Source organism: Pogona vitticeps, chromosome 5 (assembly GCF_051106095.1).
Source record: "Pogona vitticeps strain Pit_001003342236 chromosome 5, PviZW2.1, whole genome shotgun sequence".
Lineage (NCBI taxonomy): Eukaryota > Metazoa > Chordata > Lepidosauria > Squamata > Agamidae > Pogona > Pogona vitticeps.
In genome coordinates, this window is record NC_135787.1 from 22190891 (window position 1) to 22216827 (window position 25937).

The window sequence follows — 25937 nt, forward strand, 5'->3', positions numbered from 1 at the left end:
AAAACAAGCTAGAAATTATCTTATAAAATGCTAGGCCATCAGTTTTTATGTACTGTACTCACAGTAAATTGATCTTACTGCTATTCATCACTTTAGAAAACCTTAGCACTAAATTTGTTTATAAACACCTATTATTGCCCTAGGGAATAATGTACAGGCTTGAAAAAAAGGTTTTTTGTGTGTTTAAATGTTACAAGATTTGGGGTGGATGTGCTGAAGTTGTTGCCTGCCATTAATCATATAACAAGTGGTGACTTGTCAAGGTTGCGCATAATGCCTGTGTAAGAAGTACGGTATTATGTACTGTATGTGAAATAGCTCACAGTATATGAAATGTTACAATGTAGAATAGTGTGTTAAAATACCCGCTAGATGATGCATTGCTTACCTTCCTAATTATGTATCTTGTTGCAATTTGTTAAGATAGCAGTTTGCTGGGTTCGCAAACATAATGTAGCTTTCCATAGAGATTTTAAGGTACAGTATGTGATTATTAGGTTAGCAGTTTGCTTCACCAGCAGGCATCAATTGTTGGGAGTTGGAGAGGTAAATAAACAACTAAAATGTATAAAAACAGCCTTAAAAAACCTTAGACAAGGAGCAAAGAGAGAGAGGAAAGCACCTGTAAAGATGAGAATCTGCTGGTGATGGTGGTAAGAATTTTTATAAAAATATATAAACATGCTTGACGTTATTATGTGACTGCTTATGGTTTAGAAGTTAAGATGCTATATAGCTATGATTTAACTGAGTTTTTAACTTGGTTACTATACTTTTGTGATACTTTATTAAGTGCTTATTGCTTCCTTTGGAAGCACTTTGGAAAACTACAGTTTCCATAACTACATTTTTGGATATAATAGATAAAAACACTATTACACACATATATCTGCTTGTGCGTACTGGTTTGTTAGGTAAATGGAAAGAAAAGAAAAGATTCTTCTTGGCATTGAGTTTATCTGCTTTGCATGGGGCAAGGAACTTAAAGGATATTCAGAAAAACAGAGTTAATCATACAAGGTGCAGAATATTTGGTTCACTCTGAAAGAAATCCTCACAAGGATAACGTCAACTGTGATGAACACAGGCTTTTGATTTTTTTCTAGGGGGTCTATAAAGGTCTATAGGGTTCTTAGAGAAAGTGTTCAAATGTTAGACTTTCTAACCTTACAGACGAGTATGGCTAGGAAGAAGGAAATGTTTTGTTTTTCCAGGTTGCAAAATATATTTTGTAAAGCTTTGGTGGGTTCAAAATGCAAGAGTCACCCAAGCTGGCCATAAGACACATTTCAGAGCCCCTGTTGACACAATAACTTTATTAAGGCAAGGAAAAGGCACAAAAACCTGTACAAGTTCTCATGTCCTCTCAGTCCCCTTGTTGGGGAAAGATGCAAGACCTAGGGATGTTGTAGTCTTGAGCCAAGTCATGCATATTGGGCATAAATGAAGTGCAATAAACATCTTCTGTAGAAAGGCCCTCAGGAAAGTTGTATCTTTCACATAGTTGGCAACAGATCTCTCATCTCTCATTTTAGCCATTTAAAGTGGTGCAGTCTCTGATTATCTCTGTTCAAGAGAGCTTCTCCTTTTGGTCCTCCAGTGTCCAAGGAGCCCTTTTTCATTTGAGAATGGCTACTCCAGAAACCAAGTTACATGCTCCAGCCACCATCAATGATGCATGGATTGCCAGTCATGTATGCAGACTGAAATATGTAGGGAAAAGTGGGGAGAAAAATAAATACAGCAAAGAGCATGGCAGAGGAGTTACAAGTGCCACATTAAGAAGCATAATAGCAGCATAAAAAGTGTAATGCAGTAGCAACCAATATTAAATATTTCAGAAGTTAATTTGATTCCATACACCTCAATGGCAAAATTTTGGAGAACTATTTGTCCCTTTTGTTGATAACTAGACACTAATCCCCTAAGAGACCACCTTCTCCAATGTGTGCTCCATAAGGACATAAGTAGAAGGCTATGTTGCATGAAGTCAGACATTTGACCTGGTTAACCCAACATTGTTTACACTGACTGGGCAGCAAGTTTGCAGGGCTTTAGAATGGATTCTTTCTGACATCTACCTGGAGTGGCTACTGACTGAACCTGGGCCATTCTCCATGAAAAGCTTCTGATCTGATACAGAAAATATGAAGTAAGTCTCCTTAGCTAGAAGAGCTTTTCTATTAGCACATTAGGAGAGCACATGCTTGGCATACATGAGGTTCCAGATTCACTGTGCAGCATCTTTATTAGCAATGGGCAAAGTGTTTCTAAAGGCCACTAAACCATTAAATTAAAGTATTTTCCACAGTATGCATATGAATAACTATTTTTAAAATGCTGCCTAATATGTTTTCCATGAGTTATTGTGACACATCAACAACAAGGTATTTGGTTTATACTGCAGGCTTTCAAGGGGAAATAAGGGCTGAATCACATCATGTCCACAATACTCCTGCTGGTTCATGTGATTTTCCTATTCATATAAGGCCAAGCTTAGGCCTAACATATATCCTTTACCTTCTGACCAAAGAGCAACATGCTGCCATTTTCTATTTTTTTCTACATTGCTTATACCATGTACTCATGCCCTGTAAAACTGACTTCAATTCCCCAAAATCCCAGGCAGCATGGCCTATATGGTAAACATTTATAGAATCTTTATTCACAACATTTGCTGAGCCCAAGTTCCCTGTGCAAGTCCTGCTACAAGTGCTTTATCTTCTAATAGAGAAAGCAGGTGTGGGACCAGCAATTAGGATTAAGATTGCAATGGGAGCCAAAGTTCCCTCCATCCCCATCCTGATAGGGTGCAATGTGAATCAGGCCCTGCATGCCTGCAATTTAACATGTGCTGTATGTCACAGTAAATTATTGAATGTTCCAATAACCACAAAAGTTGTTTAATTAACATCAAGTTTCGTTTGGAAGAAGCAGGAAATTAGTGATGATGGGAAGGTTTCAACTCAGCTGCACAGGCAGAAGAAACTCATGAAGGAACCTTAAATTGTGGTTCTGCTGTTCGTGATTGAAGACAACCACCTTTACATACAATGCTTCCTGCGAAGGTAAAACATAAGCAACCAGCAGCAAACTAATGGGATTAAGTGTAAAAGAGAAGAGTTTGCAAATGTTAGTTTTGAGGACTACAGGTCCCAGGATTCCTTAGAAAGCAAAGCTATTGGCCATGCTGGGAGCTGTCATCCACACAAGTATTTTTCCCCAGCTTAAAGCCATTTGAAACAAATTGGTGGATTGCTATGCAGATGACTTTGGGCACTTACTTCATCAGATGCCAAATACACAAAGAGGTGAGCTACTTCTTCTGCTGTTGCAAATCTGCCTGTCTTTTGCCTGGCCAAAAAGCCCTTCATTGCCTGGGGAGAAAAAGCATTCTCACAGTCAAGAAACTACCATGTAGTATGTAAGAAACAACTGTTCTGTGACTTGTCAGGACATGCCAAAATCAATGGCCTCTAATCACCAGCACACTGTTTTCAAAGCTCCCATGGTGAGGCTGCTCTGCATTAAAAAAAAAGCAGCGATCAACAGGGAAAAATGAATTCAGCCCACACCAAGTTGTGTTCTGTATTCGAAACTATAAACCTTTTCATCCATATGAGTATAAATGTACTTTGCATGTTGGAAAAAACGGTTTCAGGACAGCCTTAAGAGAACAATATGCTCTAGATCAGTGATGGCAAACCTTTGGCATGTGTGCCACAGCTGGCATGCAGAGCCCTCTCTATGGGCACATGAGCCATATTGCCAGATTGCTACCCCCCTCCCCCCTGCAGCCAAACCTGAGAAGGCAGCTGCAGTCGTGCTGGTGCCCTGACAGGTGGCGGGCCAGGATCCGGAGCAGCTAGCACTGGCGGCAGATCAGGAGTGGGGTCTCGAGGCACCTCCATGCCCGGGATTCCCCCATCAACTGCTACTTCTGGTTCTGCTACCGCCATCTGCCACCCACTGGTTTTTCCCCCCTTCAATTTGGGCACTCGAGATCCAAAAAGGGTTGCTGTCACTGGTCTAGATAGTCCTTCGTTGTGCTGAGATAATACAGTACGTGCTCACCTGTTCTGGATTTGGACTAGCCTGGATCCTTTCCCTTAGAGAAGGGGTGTCAACAGTGCCTGCAAAAATATTAGAACATTAGTTTAATGCCACTGTGCTGAATGGGAATGCAGATAAACCTTTTGAGTGAAATCTTCTCTTTCTCTTTTCAAAAAAAAGTTGTTTTACTATTGTGCTCCAGAAGTGGTATCATCAAGGTATCCAAGACCTCAAGAAGTCCAGCATTTTATTTCCATGGGGCCAACCAGGTACGTTGGAAAGCCCACAAGCAGGGCACAAGAACAAAAGCAGTTTACCACTTGCATTCCTCAACAACTATTACACAAGCACCGTTTTATGTCCCCTCAAGCTGTTTCTGGCTGCTAGCAACCCTGTGAATTAATGTCCTCCAAAAAGATCCCGCCATTAACAGCCCTACTTAGGTTTTGCAAACTGAAGACTGTGGCTTCCTTATTTGATTCCTTCTGTGTCCTCTTTTTCCTTTCCTACTACCTTCTGCACCTTTCCCAGTAAATTCTGACTTCTCATGATATGTCCAAACCACTACTGCCTACTGAACTTAAGTCATTTTAGCTTCTATCTCTCTGTCTGTGTTCTGAGACTTTATTTGATCTTGAATCAATTTATTTTTCTTTCTGGAGGCTCATGGGGTCCATAAAGCTCTCTGCTCAACATCACATTTAAAATGAATTGACCCCGCCCCCCGGGTCAACTTTCTTTGCTAGGGTTCACATCTATCCATAGTCATTTGTAAAACCACAGTATGCATGATCTCGATACTCAACAACAGATCTATATATATGCCCCTGATTATTCTAACCTATGGGAAGAAGATCACAGTGTTTCCCCAGGTAATTCCCTCCCAGGCCATGATTCTTGGTGCCACCACCTCCTTCCTACTCAGCAGTTTTTGTTCACAAATTACACAAGAAAGCCTGAATATATTATTTTCATAAAATAGAAATGTTCCAAATCTATTTATTTATAACCTAAGCTGTGGCTCATAATATAGTGAGTCCTTGGTCTAAGCTTTCTAGAACGTTTTGCCTGTAAGATTATGGAAGCTGCAAAAATAGAATTTGGTTAACTTCAGGTGAGAGGCAAATTTAAGGAAAGGATGTGTAGCCTTGGAAAATCAAGTCTTGTCTTACTTTAACTGCTCAAATGAGTCCCTGCAATGCCCTAAACTAAGTCAAACATAATGAAATTCTTGCTGTTTCTAAAATACATTAAATACCTTATTCATTCATTCATTCATTCATTCATTCTATCTATACCCCGCCTATCTGGTCATTTCGTATTAAATCCATGCATTAAATCCATGTACACTGACAATGTGAGCAATATAGCTTCTCCCTCATTTTGTCTTTGTGAATGTGATCAAGCTTTTTTATTCCTTATTTCTTCATCCAAATGTTTGCTGAAGAACTGAATTAAAATAGGCTTGGGTGGCATAGGCTTCATCCTTGAGCTGCAAAGTTCTGGACTCCTCTGCACAATCCTTGGAAGGCATACAAGACAGAGATTGCTGAACAATACTTACCGGGACAAACACAGTTGCATCGGATTCCATGTGCAATGAAGTCAGCAGCTACAGACTTTGTGAGACCAATAACTGCTGCCTTTGAGGTACTATAGACACACCTGTTAACAACCCCTGATAGAAATCAAAATCAGCAATTAGAAAACCACACTGTTTAGAAGGAAGGAAAGATGGATAGAAGGAAACAGCTGAATTATGTTGCATCTGAGTGTTGCTCCTTGTTTTTTCACTGTCTCCATCTAAATTGCCTTGAGATGCCCTGCTTCCTGTTATCTCATGTATACACATACCACCAGTTGTCTGTACCAAAATTTCTGAGTTTTGATTACATTTAAAGGGCTTTCTGGAGGTCAGGATGTACAGTTCATGGAGATAAAGCAAAGGAAATAAAGTGTGCTGCTTCTATATCAACCCATAATGCTTAAAGCACTCTCTGGGCAGTTTACAATTTAATTATGCAGGTTATACATTGCTCCCCCAGCAAGCTGGGTACTCAGTTTACTGACTTCAGAAAGATGGAAGACTGAGTCCACTTTGAGCCAGCTACCTGGGACTAAACCCAGGGCATGGGCATATTTAATGCACTTTAACTACTGCAGTTTAACTAGTGTACCACAAGATAAAACCATTTGGATAGTAAATATGATGAAGGATTGGGAAATAAGTCTTATGGGGAAGTGCTGAGGAATTTGGATAGGTTTACAATTAAACAATTAAAAACTTGGCTATTTAGGCAGGCCTTCCCTCCAGTCAGCTAAGTCTTTTTATTTCTTCTTATCTTACCCATCTTGGTAATTTTTTCTTAAATTAATTGTTTTAATTAATATAGTAACTGTATTTTTAATGATTATATATATTTTATATTGATTTTTATGTTGTAAGCCGCCCCGAGTAGACATGGTCTAGAGGGGCGGGGTATAAATTAAATAAATAAATAAATAAAATAAAAGACTGAGAAGGAGTATGATAGCCTTCTTTAAAAGATGTAGAAAGTGGTCTAGCAGACAGAATCAATGAATCCAAAGAACAAGACAGGTTTTTGACAAAAGATTAGGAAGAACTTCCTGGGAGAAAAAGCTGTTTAACAATGCAATAGACCACTGGTTCTTAACCTTGGGTTACTCAGGAGTTATGGACTGCAACTCCCAGAAGCCTTCACCACCAGCTGTGCTGACTGGGATTTCTGGGAGTTGCAGTTCAAAAGCATCTGAGTAACAAAGGTTAAGAACCACTGCAATAGACCACCTCCTGAAGTGCTGGTCTCTCCTTGCTTAGATTTTTAAAAACAGGTCAGAAGGCCACATGTCAGGGTAGGAGGTTTTGCAGTTGGGAAGAAATGTGTGCAGTGGGGAACGGATACATGTACCACTGGAGAAACAGAGAAACAAATAGGCAAGTTGTGTATATCTGCTTATTAGGAACTTAAACATAAGGGAGTGTCATGTACCACAGGTTATATACAGGCGAGGAGGTACCTGGCTTTCATACTTAAATCAAGCCACCCAAACCTTATTAAAACAATCTCTTGCTTTTTTGCTGGAACCCCATTGGCATCACCTTCATCGATACTGGAGGCATCAATACTTACTTTTCACTGCAGTGTAACAAAAACTAAAGGAAACACTCATCCTAAGGATTTGTGTTGGTCTCGTGTGTGTATTTGTCAGATCATTTGTGCAGTTGGAAAGCAGCATCCAGTCACTTTCAGCTGCCAATTAATGAGTTCCCACTGTGATTCTAGAGCATCCCCCAAGCCAATAGGCATGCACTGCCCTACCAAGAATTCCAGTGGCACCTCATTTAATGTGAGCTAGTTTCAACTGAATGTTATGCCACTTGCCTTCTACATGTGTAAGAAATAGGATTTTTCAGCATGTGTTTCCTTGATGTTCCTTCCAAAACTTCCTTCTGCTGAATGTATCACATGAAATAAAAAACCAAACAAACGCTACACTTTAAGCAGACTGAAAAGGCTTTGCTTTCATCTATGAATGTGAAGCACTTGAACTCTTGAAAACTCTACAGATGTGAAGTTTTCTTTCTGCCTTGCTTGCCTTTTTTTTTTCCTCATTACTTAAAGAAGTCTCACAGTAGTAATCTCTATAAACACATCTATGCACCCTTTCTGGAATCACATATCCAACGAGTTACAACAGCATGCTTATGCACAAGATATGACGTACCTAACGTTGTCGTTTGATGCTTGTCATTAAGCAAATACTGTATATATATATATCTGTGAAGATTCTCAGTCATCCAGGTGACGTTATCTGGAAGTTGAGTCATGGCAACTGGATTTGTTTCTTATTAGGTTGAAACATTTTGTTACTCATTGAAGTAGCTTCTTGGATGAGTAGCAAAATGTTTCAGCCTAACAAGAAAGAAGTCCAGTTGCCATGACTCAACTTCCAGGGTTCCATATACAGTATAATTCTTACAACGGCTCACTAAGAATTCTAGTGCCTCCCCTGAACAGGGCCAATATACAGTACTAACAAGTTAAGAAACAGGTTATGTTACTTCTGCTTCTCAGCATCATGGCTCACCCAAAAATGGTGTGTGACATGAGTGCATTTTTTTTCTTTGCTATCGTGAATTGCGCATATTAACAAATGACAGTTATAGTCAGAATGAAATTCACTTCCTCCATTGTACCTTACAGGAGAATAGATTTTTTTTCTCCTGAGATGAATATTGATATTTACTATAGAACTGTCATATATTAAATTATACTCAAACTAATATGTGACGATAGTCAGGATATCAGAAGATTGCAGCACCAAATGAAAGACATCTGCTCTCTTTGAAGAGAAGCACATAATATGTAAGTGTAATGCACAAGCGCACACACACACATGATTACACGGTGACTACTAACCTTTGATGCTGGATGCCACGGATGACATGTTGATAATGTTGCCAGATTTCTGCTCAAGCATCTTCCAATAAATGAATGAATGAATGAATGAATGAATGAATGAATGAATGAATGAATGAATGAATGAATGAATGAATGAATAAATAAATAAATAAATACATACATACATACATACATACATACATACATACATACATACATACATACATACATAAAACAGAATCATGTGATGCCACAAGAGTCAACAAAGACTATGTTTATACTACACGGTTATATCAGTGTGATACTAATTTAACTCTCTCACCCTCTTTACACAAGAACTGGAGGTTGTTCATGATTTGTTTACCTTGGCTCAATGATCTCTGGCACCCTCTCTCTAGAAGTCGAGTTGGATAAATGCATTTGCAAAGCATCTACCATGTTCTCTAAACTCACAAAGAGAGTATGGCTGAATAAGAAGTTGACGGCATATACCAAGATCCAGGTCTATAAAGCGTGTGTCCTGAGCATACTCCTGTACTGCAGTGAGTTCTGGACCCTTTGTGCACAGCAGGAGAGGAAGTTGAACATATTCCATATGTGTTTTCTCTGATGCATTTTTGGTATCACTTGGCAGGATAAAGTTCCAAATAGAGTAGTTCTAGAGAACAAGCTGGAATTTTTAGCATGTATACATTACTGAAACAGCAACATCTATGTTAGCTTGGGCATGTCATGAGAATGGCTGACGGTCGGATTCCAAAAGATCTCCTCAATGGAGAATTAGTGTAGGGAAATCGCCCCACAGGGAGACCACAGCTGTGATACAAGGAGATCTGCAAGAAGGATCTGAAGGCCTTAGGAATGGATCTCAACAGATGGGAAAACTTGACATCTGAGTGTTCAGCCTGGAGGCAGGTAGTGCAACATGGCCTCTCTCAATTTGAAGAGACACTTGTTCAGCAGGATGAGGCAAAGAAGCAGTCTTGAAACCAGCAAAATCAGGGAGCTGGACAGGGGACATACTTCTTCAGTATGGAAGGGATTTTCACTCTCGTATGAGCCTCCTCAGCCGCACTAGACATTGTTACAAGACCTCTATTCAGAGCATGTTACCATAGTCTCTTGAGACTGAAGGATGCCCACATGACCAATTTAACTGGCATGACTCCAGCCTGAGCAATCCTTAGATTTCTAGATGGGTTAGTAAAGATGGCCATGAACCACCAAAGAGGTGGTTTGAGGTGCTTCCCAGCCCCACCTCCTCCAGAGGCTACCCACTCAGAGGCAGAGGCAGCGAACCGCCAAGCAGATGTTCATCGGTTCGGCAGTTCGTGCCCATCTCTATCGGTCAGGTACTTTCAATGCTCTGCAGAAATCACCAAAGTGGTTGCAAGCTCACTAGCAGAGTCTTAGTTAAAAACAATGGCCAAAATCCTGTTTTGTTGCACCAGTGGAAGGGAAACAGCATAACCTGCAGCAGCTAATTCTAATCCGAATGTTGTTGTTTAGATTCCTCATTGTGTCCTGGTCAGGTAGCTCGACATGTGGCTAAGGATCCAAGGAGAAGCTCATTAAGCAGTGTCAATTTACTGCTGCAAGTTATACCCTTTCTCTTTTGCTGGCAGAGCTATGCAAGAGGATTTTGGCCAGTGGAACCCTTACTTCACAAACATAATCTTAATAATAATAATCGTAGAATTGCAGAGCTAGAAGGGACTCTATAGTTCACTGAGTCCAGCCTCTTTCAAGGAGGGATAGTGGGCAATCAAACTCCCAAAATCTGGCTCCACAGTCAGATACCTAAACCCCTGAGCTATACAGCAGTTCATATAGATAAAATGGTACTGAATCAGAAGAATACGTTTTCAAAAAGTGTGAAATTTTTGAAGGACACAGGACAATTGACGCAAACTTGATGTACAAAGGGAAGGCCTGTGGTTTCGTTCCATATGTATCTGTAAGCAGGATGGTCGCCTGCTAAGCTATATCAGTTATATTAAATAAAATGAATGGGATGATAAGCTCTACCAGGATAAAATGGCACCCTAAATGGCACTTGCTTCTGAAAATATGTTAGTGGACTTGATATAATTAGAGGTATTTAAATTACTGTTAGGAATCCTGAATAACCAATACTAAAATGTTAAATTTAGCTGGAGATGAGGACAACTGATTTTGACCTTGCAACAGAATTTGTGCAATAACCCTAACTTCAAAGACCTTTCTTCTTTTCAAATAGATGAAGGAAAAGGTAAGATTTAACATACCACTTTTGTTTTGTTCCAGATGAGTAAAAAGTCTATCTTCCCCTTTCTCGCACAAAGTGGTTTCTGTTGCACAAGACTGATATAGTGGGAATCCTAAAGGACTGAGCTGGAAATCCAGAGCTTCCTGTTTTGAATCTTGCCACTGCCGTAAACACAGTGGGAGATGGGATGGAGGTTAGGAAAACCATCCCTTTAGCCACAGGCTGCCTTAATGGGATAATAACACTGAGTGAACTTATGGCAGGAGTGGGTAACATATAAGCCCCGGTTTGTATAGGGCACCCTAAGAACACATTTTTTTTGTTCTTGCAGCTTTGATAGAATGCAGCTGCTGACAAAACTATGTTGCCAAATATCAGAGGTACAGCAGTGTCAACAAAAAAGGCAGCCCTTTTGCTTCTTTTTGTAAGAGAAGGAGATGCCCTGTTCAGAGCGCTTTGGCTTGTTGCAAAGATTATGAGACACAGCTGCGAATTGTGCACATGAAGCACTTTGAAAGCTTGAAAACTCTACAGATGCAAAGTTTTCTTTCTAATTTGCTCCCCCTTCTTTTCCTTCATCACTTAAAGAAGTCTCATAGTAAAGCAGACCTTGCACTAAACATTTTGTATAAAGTAGCAAAATTTGCCTTACCTTGGGCAGAAAGGCTTTGATCATCAGGTACATACTGCGAACATTGACATTCATGGTGAAGTCCCAGTCCTTTTCGTCACAATCCAAAATTGTCCCATGATGGACAAATCTGGTACAGATGGAGACATGGGTTGGGGGAGGAACATGGACTTTTACTTTGACATACATAGTGTTCAGAAGGACAGGGCAGTGCATTTTTGGGGGCCTTGCAGCTATTAGAGCCACAACTTCATCTTCAAGGCCAGACATTTACAACTGTACATACACAAGGGTTGCTTTCATATCTACAAATATATGTAGATTTCCTACAAATTGAAGTTTTGAGGCTTTCCTCAAAGAATCTTGGGGATTAGACTTGAGTAAGAAAGCTGAACTTTCTGCATTAGGAGAAATGCTTAGTCTGATGCATATCTATTCAGAAGCCCGCCCTACAAATTTCAACAAGCATTACTCAGGCATTACTCCAGATGTGTTACCATCCAGATGTTTTAGAGAAGAATTCTCATCACAACATTGCTTGTGCCAGCTAGAGCTAAAGGAAAGTTGAAATCCAAAACATCTTGAGGGCACCAATTTGGGAAAGTCTACTAAGTGGAAACGAAACTCAAATCTGCGCATTACATTTGCCTGAATTTCCCCTCATTTCTGTCATACAACTCTTCTTTTTCATTGGGACCATAACAGTGAGGATGTATAATAAAGCTACACACCACAGTCCCAGAAAATTGTAGTGGCTGTTTACAGCAGACTTGGAGAACCTGTGGTCCTCTGATCCCAAACCTTTGGCCATGTTAGTTGGCAAATGAAGGGAGGAGGTACTAGCTGTCTTAAATGTCATCATGGATTTAATGTCACATCTAAACATGGCTCTTAGAATGGCTAAGAACATTAAGAAACAGAGGTCACTGTAGATGGTTCTGGAAATACCCAATTATCTAGCACAGCTGACAGTATGCATGAAGGAAATCTATGACTTACGTGAATATAAAAAGAAGGTTTTTTTTAGAAATGACGTTGCAAATGGAAGGTCATTTAAAATGTGAAATATCTACCCTGCAATGTTACATAAAACGTCAATTTTCTTCACTTCCTTGGCCAGCTCTTCAATTTGTCCTTTATTGGTGACATCTAGCATGCGAATCTGGATGCCTGTTAAGAACATTAACATAGTATACGCTTTGATACTGATCATTACATTCAATAGGATGAGTTAGGTTCCAATTCCAAATGAGGAATATGTATAACCACATGAATTACTGAGACACGGTTAGCAGAATATTTAAGCCACTTTGACAAATCTCCTCTATGCAAAAGGGTATGGGTTAGAGATGGGCATGGATGAAGTCATGCCCCTTTGTGTGAAGTCCTCTGTGCAGCAGCACAAGTTCCGTGTGTTCCCTCCCCCCACTTCCCAGCCAGCTGGCCCGCTCACAATCCATTGCCTGCTTCTGGGGTCCCCCTTCTCCAGCACTGCTCCAGTCCAGGCAGGAGCTGGGGCTGCCCTTCCCTGCCTCCTCCGGCAGCCGAACACTCTTTGGCTGCGTGGAGAGAATCCCTGCACTGCCGCTTCCTCCTCATGCCCGTCTCTGGCATGGATGCATTAAAGCGCATGCATAGAGAATGGGAGCAAGACCTTCCATATGAGACACAGCGTGGAATCCTGAAGACATTGTCAAACTGACTATTCCTACTAACAAGAATGCATTTATAAATATTTGGGTTACAAGTTATTTAATTTCTGCAAATTTCTGTTTTGCTGAGTAATACAAAGATGGTATAAGACACTAAGTTCCAACTGTTATGACACGTGTGCACTTTCCACTGAATCACAATGAATAATGCCCTTGTTCTGAAAACATCAGGGTGGCAGAGTAGATAAGACATTTCACTTTGGATACTAGAGACCTCCGTTCCAAAAGTGGCTTGTTAAAGCCTGGCCCTCCGGGAGGGCTCACTGATCGCCTCAGACTCATCAGGACTGCTGCTCGGGGTCACACTTGCTTGCCCTCAGAGGAGCAGTGGTAGCTGCTGCTGCTACTACTGTCTGATCTCTCTGGAACCCTGTTGGGGCCTATTCCCCTATCATCTGGATGAGGGGGCGAGCACGCAATGAGCAGTTCCTTACTTTCACGATTTATTTATACAGTGGACCCTCTACTTACAGAATTAATCCATATTGGAACGGTGGCTGCAAGTCGAAAAGTCTGTAGGTCGAATCTCCATTGACCTACAATGCATTGAAAACCGATTAATCCCATAACTGGCAGTTTTTATTCTATTTTTGTTCCATTTTGGTTTTTTTCTGGTCTGTAAGTCGATTCTCCGGCTGCAAGTCGAATCTAAATTTTGCGGCCAGAGAAGTCTGTAACTCGAAAAGTCTGTAAGTCGAGCTGTCTGTAAGTCGAGGGTCCACTGTATACTGCCTTGCCCAATCTGATACCCAGAGGGAAGAGGCAGAATAATGTAAAATGGCGGTTCATCCTTGCCACCACCATCATTTATTTAGAGTGCCTCTATACGACCCAGTTGTAGCAGTCTGGTGCCACTTTGTCATGGATCTTTCCTGTGGAATCCTGGGATTTGCAGTTTGGTGAGGTACTTGGAATACTCTGGTAAAGAGCTCTAGTGAGCATCGCTAAAACTGCAGCAGAGTCTAAGTCTCTCACCAAACTACAAAACCCAGGTGTCCACAGGATTGAACGACAACAATTAAAGTGGCATCAAACTGCATACTGTTACTCTCCTTGAATACACGTGTGAACAATAACACCAGCAAGGAGCAGCAACAGCTGTCTCTACTTGCAGTAGGTAAGCAGGCAAAAATATGAGGAAATGGCCAGAGGAGGAGAGGGCAAAGAGGCCTCTATCTACAGAGATGTGGTTCCAAATAACTCAAGGAATACCTGCATTGCCTTCAAGTTCTCGGAGATTTGATTCATTGATATCAGTAGCAATGACTTCTGCTCCTTCCTTTGCAAAAGCCTTTAAAAAATACAATCAGCTGTTAATATATAAAGATATTAAACCATGGACAATCTCTGATTTATGACTGATTGGCTGGTTTGATATTTTCTTGCATTGAGCAATGACCAAAGCTGGCTTGGGACTGATGTCCAACAACATACCTGAAGAGAAGATTAGAGAAAGCTGCTAAATATAACTGGTTTTATTTTGAGTGCAAGACTTTCCAAATCAAAATGAAAGACCTAGGTTCCATTTTTATTTTATTCATAGTTATAGCCCAGAGTTAAATACTTGATAGAGTAAGAACAGAAAATAAATATACTAAGAGTACATTTTAGTGTTAAGCTGTGCAATTAAGTAGTCAAAATAGGAACACAGAGAAACAAAAGGAAGATTTAGAGCTGAGTATGTTAGACCTGAGTCTCTGCTACAGTATTTTGTTTCAGGGCCTACCATTGAAAACATAATTCTCAGTGGTATATTATTCAGAAACCGGTAATGGAAACTAGCACATTATACAATGAATTCCAGGTGTTCTCATAGTAATTTTAAAAGGCGCTCTTGTTACTATTCTTGCTAATTTCAGAAAGCAGAATTCAAGTTGTTACTTTCGTAGGTCTTTTTTTCTAGAGACAGGAGCATAATGACTATTGGCAGAAGAAACTAAAAGCCTGATGTTTCCTGTCTTGCTACTGTAAATATTCAGGACCAACTTTCAACTTCTTCATGGTTTTGTATATTTCAAACCTGCCCCAACATTTATTTTCATACAACTGTGAATGAACTCCAAATATACTATTATTATTACTTGTTATTATGTGCCTGCAGGTGCTGACCCCAAGAATCAGTGATCTATAAAGTCCTGCCATTAACAGTCCTGTTCTAGCCTAATATACCAAAATCCGAGTCTTCCAATCCAGTGGTTCTTAACCTTGGGCTACTCAAGTGTTTTTGGACTGCAACTCCCAGAAGCCTTCGCCACCAGCTGTGCTGGATGGGGTTTCTGGGAGTTGCAGTTCAAAAACACCTGAGTCACCCAAGGTTAAGAACCACCATCTCATGTCCTATTTTCCTGCTGCTGTCAACTTTTGCCATCATTATTCCCTTTTTACACGAGTCTTGTCTTTTCAAATGTGAGAAGTGTTTTATCACTTCTATGGAACAAAAACAGTGCATTTGATACAGTGGACCCTCGACTTACAGACGGCTCGACTTACAGACTTTTCGAGTTACAGACTTCTCTGGCTGCAAAATTTAGATTCGACTTGCAGCCGGAGAATCGACCTACAGACCAGAAAAAAACCAAAATGGAGCAAAAATAGAATAAAAAACACTGGTTGTGGGATTAATCAGTTTTTAATGCATTGTATATCAATGGAGATTCGACCTACAGACTTTTTGACTTGCAGCCACCATTCCAATACGGATTAATTCCGTAAATAGAGGGTCCACTGTATAAAGAAAGTGTACTTTTGGTGTTACTTTACACATTGTTTACAATCAGCCATGTTGCCATCACTCTGATCAATGACATTTCTCCTTTTGTTGTTGCTGCTGCTGCTGGAAACAATTGCACAAGTCTGCCAAAGAGAGAACCCACTCAACATATCCACACTTACTATTGCTGCAGCTCGGCCGATTCCTTGTGCAGCAGCTGTCACTACGATTACCTTCCCATCTAACCGCCCCATGGTGCACCCTGTAAAGGGATTGATAACATTATCCATAATGTTTCATAAACATATGAAATGTTCACCAAATTTAAAAATAAATGCACAGTACAGAGCCAGTTGTGGCTCTGCCATTAGGTGGCATAAAGCAACCCTCAGGCAGCCAAGGCTTGGCCTTGTCAGGAACACAGTTCCAGGTCACACACCAGCTGTAACTTCCTGTAAAGATGTTTTGCAAGCCTTTTCCACACACAACCCCCACTAACTTTCCACAAGAAACCTGGAAGCAGGTTCCTATTCAATCACATTATCTGAAATAAGATGCAGGAAGCTACCAGCAGTCTTAAATAACTTTTTCTTGGAATACATCAAATGACAAAATCTTTGGTGCAGAAATGACCGATTAAGAGAAGTTTGCCTCCATTCCTTCTGTTTCACATAACCCAAAAGAAAAGAAAAGAAAAGAAAAGGTGGAAATAGTGGCTGAGCTCTCATGCTTCTAAACCACAAGTTAATCTTCTTGCATTTGAACCACTGTTTAAATCCAAAAGTAAACGCGACAGAGATACTCACTGCAGAAATCCAACCGAGTTTGGGAGACCTTTGACCAGGGGGCAGGGTCTCTTTTTCTCACACGGCATGCTGGGAATCGTAGTGAGGAGAGCTGACAAATTACTTTTAAGAACTCATTCCTGTGTTAGGTTATAGGCTGCCATCTAGTGAGAATCTGTGGTAAAATTAGCTGGCAAACATGCTGTAACAAAAAAGCTTATGAAGCAAGAATGAGGGTCCATGGGACAATTTCTAACAGAACTAGCAGGTAACCAGTTACATATAACTCACCATTTATGCTTCTTTGTTTCCCCTGAGAATGAAGGCACAATGCAATCACAGTGCAAAGATAATTCAATTAAGTTGGTTCATGTACTGAAGGATTCATTCTCTTCCTTGTGCACTTAACTTTTAACTCCTTGAAATACGGGGTATGGCCTCCCTCAACAATGGAGATGGACGATCACATGGTCTGTGTACTGGACTAAAATATTTCTTAATTTCTTTAGAGTGCTGGCATTAGAAAGAAACACCTAGAGAGTAAGTTTGATATCACAGGACAGCCCTGAGATTTTATGTCATTAGAAGTAACTAAATACTTTCAAAATATGTGAAATTAAAGAGCTATTTTTTCAAAATGTGTACTTATACCTGTAGTTAAGTACTTTTCAAGACATTCACTGTGGTATAATTGTTAGACCCTGAGATGTTGGACCCTGGGAAGTTGAAACAGGAAATGGGAAATCCTGTTATAAGCCTGCACTTAGTCATGAAATTCCTGGGAAGATGTCTGCACAGTCATTCTTTCTCAGCCTGGCCTACCTCATAGAGTTGTTCTTGTTGGGAGTTATTGCAACCTCACATGCAGCCCTTAGTAAGTTTGCCTGGGAGGGACCTTTCTAGGCTGAGGTGACTGTCAATCTATCCAGTACTAGCCAATCATTCCTTCTCTGCCTCTAATTCAAAGAGAGACCTGCTTCTCTGCTAAGAGCTCCACCCCCCACCCCCTTATCTGCTGGCAGTTAGTAGGCAGTCTGTTGAAGCCTCCTGCTGATAGTCAGTTAGCCATGTTGTTAGCGTGCTGTAGATCTGTTCAATTGTAAGTAAAGAATCATGTTTTATTCTTTCTCCACCTAATGTCTCAGGCAGTGGTCAGGGAACAGGGGTGAATTACCCCAAATGGGGTAAAAGTGAAAATCCTGGGGGTAATGAGCAGAGTGCTTGTCCGGATTGAGTTTCAATTTATTAACCCTCATCCAGTCCATTATCAGGTCCAGACACGAGTTCAGCACAGAAATATATATCTCTTAAGCTCACTGGAAGAAAAATATAGAGATTATAAACATAAACCCCCAAATAAATACAAACTATAAGTGTAAATAATTACTTTTCTAAAGGAATTTTCCATACACTGGAATAGCTAGAATTAGTGTCAACAGAAGTGATACACTAGGCTATATTAGATTAGGATGATCAATGATCAGATGTCCCCATTTTCTGAGAGAGGTGGAAGATGCAGTTTTTAAAAGTCATCTAATGTAGCGGAATTCATTACAGTGGTGCCTCGCTAGGCAGTTACCCCGCATGACAGTTTTTTCACTAGACATTGACTTTTTGCGATCGCTATAGCGATTTGCAAAACAGTGATTCCTATGGGGGAATTTCGCTGGACAATGTTTGGTCCCTGCGTCGCAAATCGATTTTCGCTAGATGACGATTTTGACAGCTCCCTCCGCGCTCGCAAAACAGGTGTTTTCGGGACCTAAGCTTTGCAAGACAGTGATTTAAACAGCTGATCGGCGGTTCGTAAAGTGGCTTTCCTATGGCTGATCTTCGCTAGACAGCGACGATTCTTCCCCATTGGAACGCATTAAACAGGTTTCAATGTATTCCAATGGGGAAATGCTTTTCGCTAGACAATGATTTCGCTAAACAGTGATTTCAGTGGAACGGATTATCATCGTCTAGCGAGGCACTACTGTATGCACATGCTAGGGCACTTTAGTCACTGCCAAGCCTGAATTTATGTAATAGGAATATCCATGTACAGGCTGTGAGTAGAAACCTGTGTATAAAGTACCACCCTGGCAGAAGAATAGGCCACTTTTGACAAGATGTTTGGCCTTTGGGTCACTGGCAGGGGTGGTGAGTTTTGGCACTTCACAATATTTGAATTGAGTCCTAGGCATTCTCCTCTTTCGATTTTTACCTGTTGAATGTGTTATGCATATGCCTGGGTTAGGGTCACACACGTGAGCAAAGGTTATTAGCATTTGAACGATTGGCAGTGCTCGGGGTGTGTCCTGGAACTTACAGTACCAAAAAAAAAGAGTAAATGTTTCCAAGATTCACCTATAATACCATAGAATATGAAATTAGATTGTACTGAAACCTTAGTGTATAGATAGGCTTTGACTGGTTTGGGGAAGGAATGGAGCCAAGACTACTTGCAAAGCAAGGATGGTTTATGGTTTGATAAATTTAAGAATAAATCAGCTGGTTTTACCACAGCCAATGGGATTTTCCTTGCCTCCTCTGGGATTAAGAGTTGTCATTCATTTTCTTCTTTAGAGGCAAGAGAAACTGAATAAATTAAGCTGTATTTACAGGCCATTTCCCAGGCTGTATACTCAAGACAACAGCTTTCTGCTACTAATGAAAGATAAAGGGAACGATAAAGGTTTGGTTAAATAGCTCTGCCAGCAGAAGGGGAGAGAAAGCCCTGTTGCTATGGCTACTAGTGATGATGGCTTAACAGTACCTTTAGGGTCACGGAAGGTAGGTCTGTGTATACCAGTTGCTGGAGAACACAACCTGGAAGACATATTTTAGGATTTCCAAGGCCAGATAATCTGATTCAAGCATGGCATTGGTCTAGCATGACATTTCTCGTAATTATGTGCCATGATGTTATTTATGATATATTGTGACTCTACAAATTAATGGCCTCCAAAACCTCCCTGCCCAGGTCTTCCAAACTAAAAGCTGTGGCTTCCTTTTTTGATTGGTCCATCTTAAGTTAGATCTTCCTCTTTTCCTGCCACCTCCTATGTTTCCCAGCCGTATTGTCTTTTCCAGAGAGTCTTCTTATGCTATGTCCAAAGTATGAGGGGTTATTGTCAAAAAAATGAGATTTTCCAAGTTCCAAGCTTCTTATATATCGAAGTCTGAAGGGAGAATAATAAAATAATGGAGTGAGGGGCTATAAGGCCATTGAGTCCAACCCGTTGCTCAGCGTAGGGATCCAAATCAAAGTACAGTGGGGTCTCGACTTACGAACGGCTCGACATACGAACGTTTCGACTTACGAACCGCTCTCATAGGAATATATGGACTCGACTTAAGAACTTAGATTTGAGTTACGAACTCTTTTTTCCCCTTTTTTAAAAAGTTAAGTCAGCTTAGGTTAAAAGGAAAAAAAGAAAAAAATATCCCCCTCTAGTGGCAGAAGGCGGAATAGCAGCTTCCCAATAGTTTCTATGGACGGAAAAGAGCAGATACGGATTAAATGGTTTTCAATGCATTCCTATGGGAAATGCAGATTCGACTTAAGAACTTTTCGACCTGAGAACTGCCTTCCAATACGGATTAAGTTCGTAAGTCGAGACCCCACTGTACCGTATTTTTCTGTATATAAGATCCCCCCACTTTTCAAATCCAAAATTAAGAAATCTAAGTGGGGCTTAGCAAGTGTAGGGGGAAAGGGATCAAAGCGCTGCAGGATCACTTTGATCCCTGCTTTCCCCTCCACTTGTTTTTGTTCTCTCCTCAGCTTACTTCTGTGTATAAGACGACCCCCACTTTTTAGTCTAAATATTTTAGACAAAAAGTATAGTCTTATACATGGAAAAATACGGTAGATCTGACAGATAGTTGTTTAACTTTCTCTTGGATATATCTAGTGTTGGAGCACTTGGAACTTCCTGAAAATTGGTTCCATTGTTGGTACTGCTCTTAAGTGTTAAGAAGTTGTTTCCAGCTTCCTGTAACTTGAGCCCATTATTACGTGTCTTGCACTCTGTGATGACTGAGAATAACTCCTACCCCTCTTCTCTATGACAACCTTTCAAGTATTTGAAAAGTGTTATCCTATCTCCCCTCGCTCTTCTTTTCTCAAGGCTAAACATGCTCAGTTCTTTCAGTCTTTCCTCGGGAAAGGAAGAAAAGGAAGCCTGAACTAACAAGCCATGTGGGGAAAGACCAACAATAAGTTTTACAAGAACGCTGTAGAAGGATGACTTCCATTTGAACAATGCGATCTCAGTGCAGTAGCTTTTATTTATAAATTTTTAAAAAATGCAATACAAAATGGATCCATAATAGATAAAACCAGAAAGAAAAAGGAAGGAAGGAAGGAAGGAAGGAAGGAAGGACAATCAAAAGTCAAAGACAAGACAGTCTGTGTCCTTAATAGAAACAGGATGGTACCAACTCCAGCAGCATTGTCCCTCAAGAATCTCTAGAATCCACAGATGAACCAGATTATTATTGTGTCTTGCAGTTTTTAGCATCATCTTTATTTGCAGTTGCAATCCAGTGCTTCAGAGTGTTTTCTGATGATTCTGCTCTTGTAGGTCTTCTGTCTGTTGGAGGCAAAAACATTTGTTTTAATAATAATAATAAAAATAAGTGCAATCAACTACATGCTTTCAAAACAGTATTTAGTATGGCCAGAAGAAAAACATTGGTTCAGAAAACATGGATGGGAAAGAAGCCCTTATTACAAACTTCAGAACACTGTGCTAGCTTCGTGAATGAGCTTGTAATACAAAAGAGCAATAAGCAGAACTTACATCTTTTCACACAACTTGTTTGTCATTTACTGATACTAGATGGTTTGCAGTTAAACAGAGCCACAAACAGATACAAACAGACCTCAAAATACTCATTACATTAGGGAGGTTAGTGAAATTTCAAAATTGCATTGAAAGTAGTGCTGTTTGTAGAATTTCACTGCAAAGATTAGCAGAAATAGCTGCATCGGGTTGTGTTGCAAGTTTAATACAAAGTATGTTCAAATACCCATCACATCTTTCAAAAGATGCTGCTTTCCTGGATTTGTGTATATTTATAAACTATTTTGATTAAGATTTTAAAGCAAGGTACACAAATAACACTGAACATATACATGCCGTATTAATGTTGTTTATGAAATAGATGGTTGTTGTTTAGTCATTAAGTCATGTCCGACTCTTCATGACTCCATGGACCAGAGCACGCCAGGCCCTCCGGTCTTCCACTGCCTCCCGGAGTTGGGTCAAATTCATGTTGGTAGCTTCGATGACACTGTCCAACCATCTCATCCTCTGTCCTCCCTCTTGCCTTCACACTTTCCAAACATCAGGGTATTTTCCAAGGAGTCTTCTCTTCCCATGACTTGAGGGTTAAACCCTGCTTCTCAAAGAGACTTATGGAAGTCTCAGAAATTGAGTTGGTCTTTTCTACCCCTAGGACTTTAAAAAAATCCTCTACTGTGCTCATTTCATTTTCAAAGCAATCAATGTTTACTGTGCTTAATGACAAGAAGCTTGGTCTAGAGATCAGAGAAGTTATTTTGGAGGATGACTCTCTTAAAACATTCCACATCTTATTCTAAATATTCCCACTGGTCCTAATGGATGGGAAATTTTGTAAATTATAGTAACAAAAGCAATTTTTCCAAGCTCTGGACCTACGAACGAGGTCAAGGCTCCATTCGCAAGTCAATGCCACTTTTTGCCAATGGAGTCGTTCATAAATGGCTCCCTGCAAAAAGGCAGGGAGAAAGGGCTGGAAATTCAAATTTCCCGCCCTTTCTTCCTACCTTTTTGGCTTCGGAGGGCTCAAATAGCTTCCTCCGATGTCGGGGGGGGGGAGTCTTTTGAGAGCTCTGAAGGTGCCGATCGCAGCGGCTGGGACCCCCAGGGAGGTCTCCCAGGGCTTGCCTGCCACCATGGGAGACCTCCCTAGGGGTCCCTGCCGCTTTCCGATGTCGGGCGGAAAGCCCTTTGAGAGCTCCGAAGGCAAAAAGGCAGAGAGAAAGGGCTGGAAATTCTAATTTTTTGCCTTTGGAGCTCTCAAAGGTCTTCCTCCAAAGTAATTCTAATCCAAGGGTGGGCAAAAGCCTTTGATGTGTTAAACTACAACTCCCATCATGCTCCCATTATTATTGACTAGGTCTGTAGATCAGCATCTGAAGGGTGACACGTTCCTCACTCATTCTAATCCCAGAACAGATGGGAAAGAATGGGCCAATAGACCAATTGAATACTGGAAAAACTGAGCTATTGTCTACTACCTTTTGAATCTGGATAAGGAAATTCACCGGTGCCTGAGCATCTGAAGCTTCAGATGTCTTACAGCCATGATTTAATAAAGGCAGACCCTGAAGGCTTTTACATAGTTGATTAGATGGCATTAACTCTTAACTTCATTCGGTTAAATGACAGGAATATATTTCCTTTGAAGCTGGTCTTATAAGTAAATGACACCTTTAATTACCTGTCGAGTTTCCTTGGCGTGGATCATCAAAGAAAGTTGGCCAATTCAACGCTGTAGCAGGAGGAGTATCCAGTGGCAAAACGGGCCTCAGAGACTGTTCCTTGGAGGGAGAACATGGCACTTCTGGGAATGCGGCAGGTGCTGTTCTCCTGGGAGATTTCAGCCTTTGCTCCTCATCAGTGCTTCTTGAGGCCTGCTCCCTTCTCTTCAAAGCTCGCTCCTTCCACTTCTTTATCTCTTCTTTCAAGGTAAGCTCGTTCCTTAAAACAGAAACAAGGCCCAATTAAAAAAAAAAACACACACACCAAAGTCCCTTCTTGTTCAAAATTAAGGCTGTTACCCCATTTTCCAAAAACACACTTTTTACAAGCATTTGGAAGCTGAGTCATGGCAACTGGACTTCTTTCTTGTTAGGTTGAAATGTTTCGCTACTCATCCAAGAAGCTAATTCGATGAGTAACAAAATGTTTCAACCTAATGAGAAACAAGTCCATGAGTCAACTTCCAGATAACCTCCCCTGGATGACTGAGAATCTTCACAGATGTATTCTTACAAGCATGAGGGAAAATTTGGCATTTAGCTAATGGGAGATGGCTTAGGTCATACAACACATGTTCTTAGGAATCATGGCGACCTCCAGAATAGAATTTTGGGAGCCATCATTCAAAAGAGTAGATTGTTGAACCTTGGGTTCAGTTTAAGGTTAAAACCTGTCCCAAAGACAGACAACAGTCGCTTGAAAGGACCAAAATATAATGCCATTATAAATCTTAGTAAGCCTGTCCTGGTATCCAAACCCCATCAAGCCACATCCTATGGATTGCTAGGCCCAGATTTTTAAATCATTGGCAGGCCAGCACCTTCTAATCAACCAAACTCATAAAGAGCTTATTTGTCTTGAAACAAACTCATATTTTATGACTAACAGAATCAGAGCTCAAAGAACAGACAAGGAATTATCTTGACAAACGGACTTCTAGTGGATTTTTAAGACTTACGCCAACACAAGGTCATATTCTTTCTTGAGCTGACTGTATTTCTTTTCCAGTTTCGCATGCTCTGTTTTCAACACCAGGACCTGTGTGTTCTGGACTATTCCACTTCCACCACCACAAGTAATTGGCAAGGAGGTCTGAGGAAGATCTTTGCTTGCTATTACTGAAAAAAAAAAGTTCACAAGTAGTCTATTAGGAATCCAAAGGAAAGCACCACATTGCCTGCCACTGCTCGAAGGGCAGATGATAACAGAACTGCATAAGGACCCTGCTTTACATGTCTCCTAGTAGATATTATTCCAGACACCAATGGGAAACATCTTTTGAGATCAGCAAATTGGAATAAAAGATACAATTTGAGGTGAAGCCCATAAGATACACAAATTGAGCCTGAACCTTTCGGTGAACAATTCTGGATTTCCAAAATGTATGAAACTTTGAATATGTCTGTTCAGGTTTAACACAATTTAAATGTACCAGGAATTATGTAATCTAATCAAAAGAAGCATTTAAATACCTTTCATGTAGAGTGTTATCAAGTGGTTGTAAAGTCCTTATCCGGAGCTTGGGATTACATGAAAACATCTGTGAACTCCAACTGTACTAAAGAAGTAATACTGCAATTTATTTTACTCTAGTACAGTGGTTCCCAACTGTAGGTTATCCAGATGTTCTTGGACTTCAACTCCCAGAAACCCTGCCCAGCACAGCCGGTAGTGAAGGCTTCTGGAACTTGCCGTCCAAGAACACTTTTGGGTTACCCAAGGTTGGGACCCACAGCTTTAGAACTGCCTACTTGATCACTATGTCATCATCTTCTTTCTAGAGGTCTACACCTTAGAAACATGCTTGATGCAACCAGAAGTTGTCCCTGCCTGTTTAATGCTTACCTGTTACATCCTGTTCTTGTTGCACTCTACGAAGTTCTTCCTTTAATTTTCTTAACTGATCTTCTCTGTGTTCTGCAAGGGCTTTTGCATTCGCCATTCTAAAGACATTAGCACAATATTTGATTAAGCTCACCAATAGTACCATTCTGCCTTTTGTAGCAATTTCCATTGGGCAGACACATTAGTCTGCTGGAACAAAAACAACAAAGAATTGCACGGTGCCTTTTAGACTAATAGTGCTATTGTGCAATGAACTGTCATGGATGCGGAGGAAATGGGCCATGTCCATAGAAACTTGTACTACAATAGATCTGTTAGTCCTAAAGGTTACTCCGCATGGCTATTTGTTGTGCTGTCTTTTGCTTATAGAAAAGAAATTAAAGCTGCAGTATTATATAAACAATCCTTAGAGTAAGCCTCATTTAACTTCCAAATAGGCATGCATATGCTGCAAAAAATATATGCAGTAATGGCCCTCTTCAGCTGGGGCCAAAGGGATAGCATTCCAGCATCTCATTTGCCGCTGTGTGAAAATAGGAACACTTTTTAGACAAAAAAGAAACACCTAATATACTACCTTCACCGGTCTGGCATAACAGTAGCAACCATATTAGTCTAAGGCAGCAAAAACAACCTATCTGTATGGGATCTTGAAAGTGTAACAAATGTACAGTGGTGCCTCGCACAACGATTGCTTCATACAACGATGAATTCACACAGCGATGGGTTTTTTTGAGGAATTTCCCCCATCGTTTAACGATGTTCTCTATGGGGGAATTTCACTTAACGATGTCCCTTTTTCGCTCCTGTAAAAGTGTCTTAAACTGTTAGAAACCTGTTTTAAATGCTTGCAATCGTTAGCCCACCTCCTGAACCCTATGCAAACTTAATTTGGTGTTGTTCTGAGTCGTTGTTAATTTTTGGTGATTTTTTAAATTCTCCATTGAAAGCCTTTGAATGGTCCGTATACAACATCACAGGGTAAGGTGACATCCTTGACTCCCTGCT

The 25937-nt window shown here is 40.5% G+C and overlaps 2 protein-coding genes across 6 annotated transcripts in view; both read right to left on the minus strand.

Annotated features, from left to right (window-relative positions):
* Positions 1 to 1301: 1301 nt before the first annotated feature.
* On the minus strand, positions 1302 to 16669 carry BDH2 (3-hydroxybutyrate dehydrogenase 2). Of its 3 annotated transcripts, none has more exons than XM_020796398.3 (10): positions 16585 to 16669; positions 15961 to 16040; positions 14281 to 14359; positions 12430 to 12526; positions 11378 to 11486; positions 8496 to 8556; positions 5618 to 5731; positions 4075 to 4133; positions 3285 to 3377; positions 1302 to 1703 (listed from the first exon to the last, which is right to left on the minus strand). In XM_020796398.3, the coding sequence occupies exons 2-10, from the start codon at positions 16030 to 16032 to the stop codon at positions 1650 to 1652; spliced, it is 738 nt and encodes a 245-aa protein (XP_020652057.3). In that variant the 5' UTR covers positions 16033 to 16040; positions 16585 to 16669; the 3' UTR covers positions 1302 to 1649. The 3 variants fall into 3 exon arrangements, with proteins under 3 accessions (XP_020652057.3, XP_078250751.1, XP_078250752.1); XM_078394625.1 differs by lacking the exon at positions 16585 to 16669 and adding an exon at positions 16347 to 16555; XM_078394626.1 differs by lacking the exons at positions 1302 to 1703; positions 3285 to 3377; positions 4075 to 4133; positions 5618 to 5731; positions 16585 to 16669 and adding exons at positions 6563 to 7528; positions 16347 to 16555.
* A 4152-nt stretch (positions 16670 to 20821) lies between these two features.
* The window catches only part of CENPE (centromere protein E), a 51485-nt gene continuing 46369 nt past the window's right edge, over positions 20822 to 25937 (minus strand). For all 3 annotated transcript variants that reach the window (XM_073001849.2, XM_078394628.1, XM_020796366.3), the window contains 4 exons: positions 24930 to 25027; positions 24043 to 24202; positions 23044 to 23303; positions 20822 to 21146 (listed from right to left, as the gene is read on the minus strand). In XM_073001849.2, the coding sequence (XP_072857950.2) occupies positions 21049 to 21146; positions 23044 to 23303; positions 24043 to 24202; positions 24930 to 25027 (616 nt within the window). In that variant the 3' untranslated portion in view covers positions 20822 to 21048. The remainder of the gene's footprint in view (positions 21147 to 23043; positions 23304 to 24042; positions 24203 to 24929; positions 25028 to 25937) is intronic.

Coding starts and splice junctions, on each gene's coding strand:
- BDH2 (XM_078394625.1), bottom strand. CDS start 16,506: ATGAGAGCTCAGCCACTATTTCCACCTTTTCTTTTCTTTTCTTTTCTT. Junction 16,041..16,346: donor AAAGTTATTTAAGACTGCTG/GTAGCTTCCTGC, acceptor ATCCCTTTACAG/GGTGCACCATGGGGCGGTTA. Junction 4,134..5,617: donor ATGCAACTGTGTTTGTCCCG/GTAAGTATTGTT, acceptor ATATTTTTGCAG/GCACTGTTGACACCCCTTCT.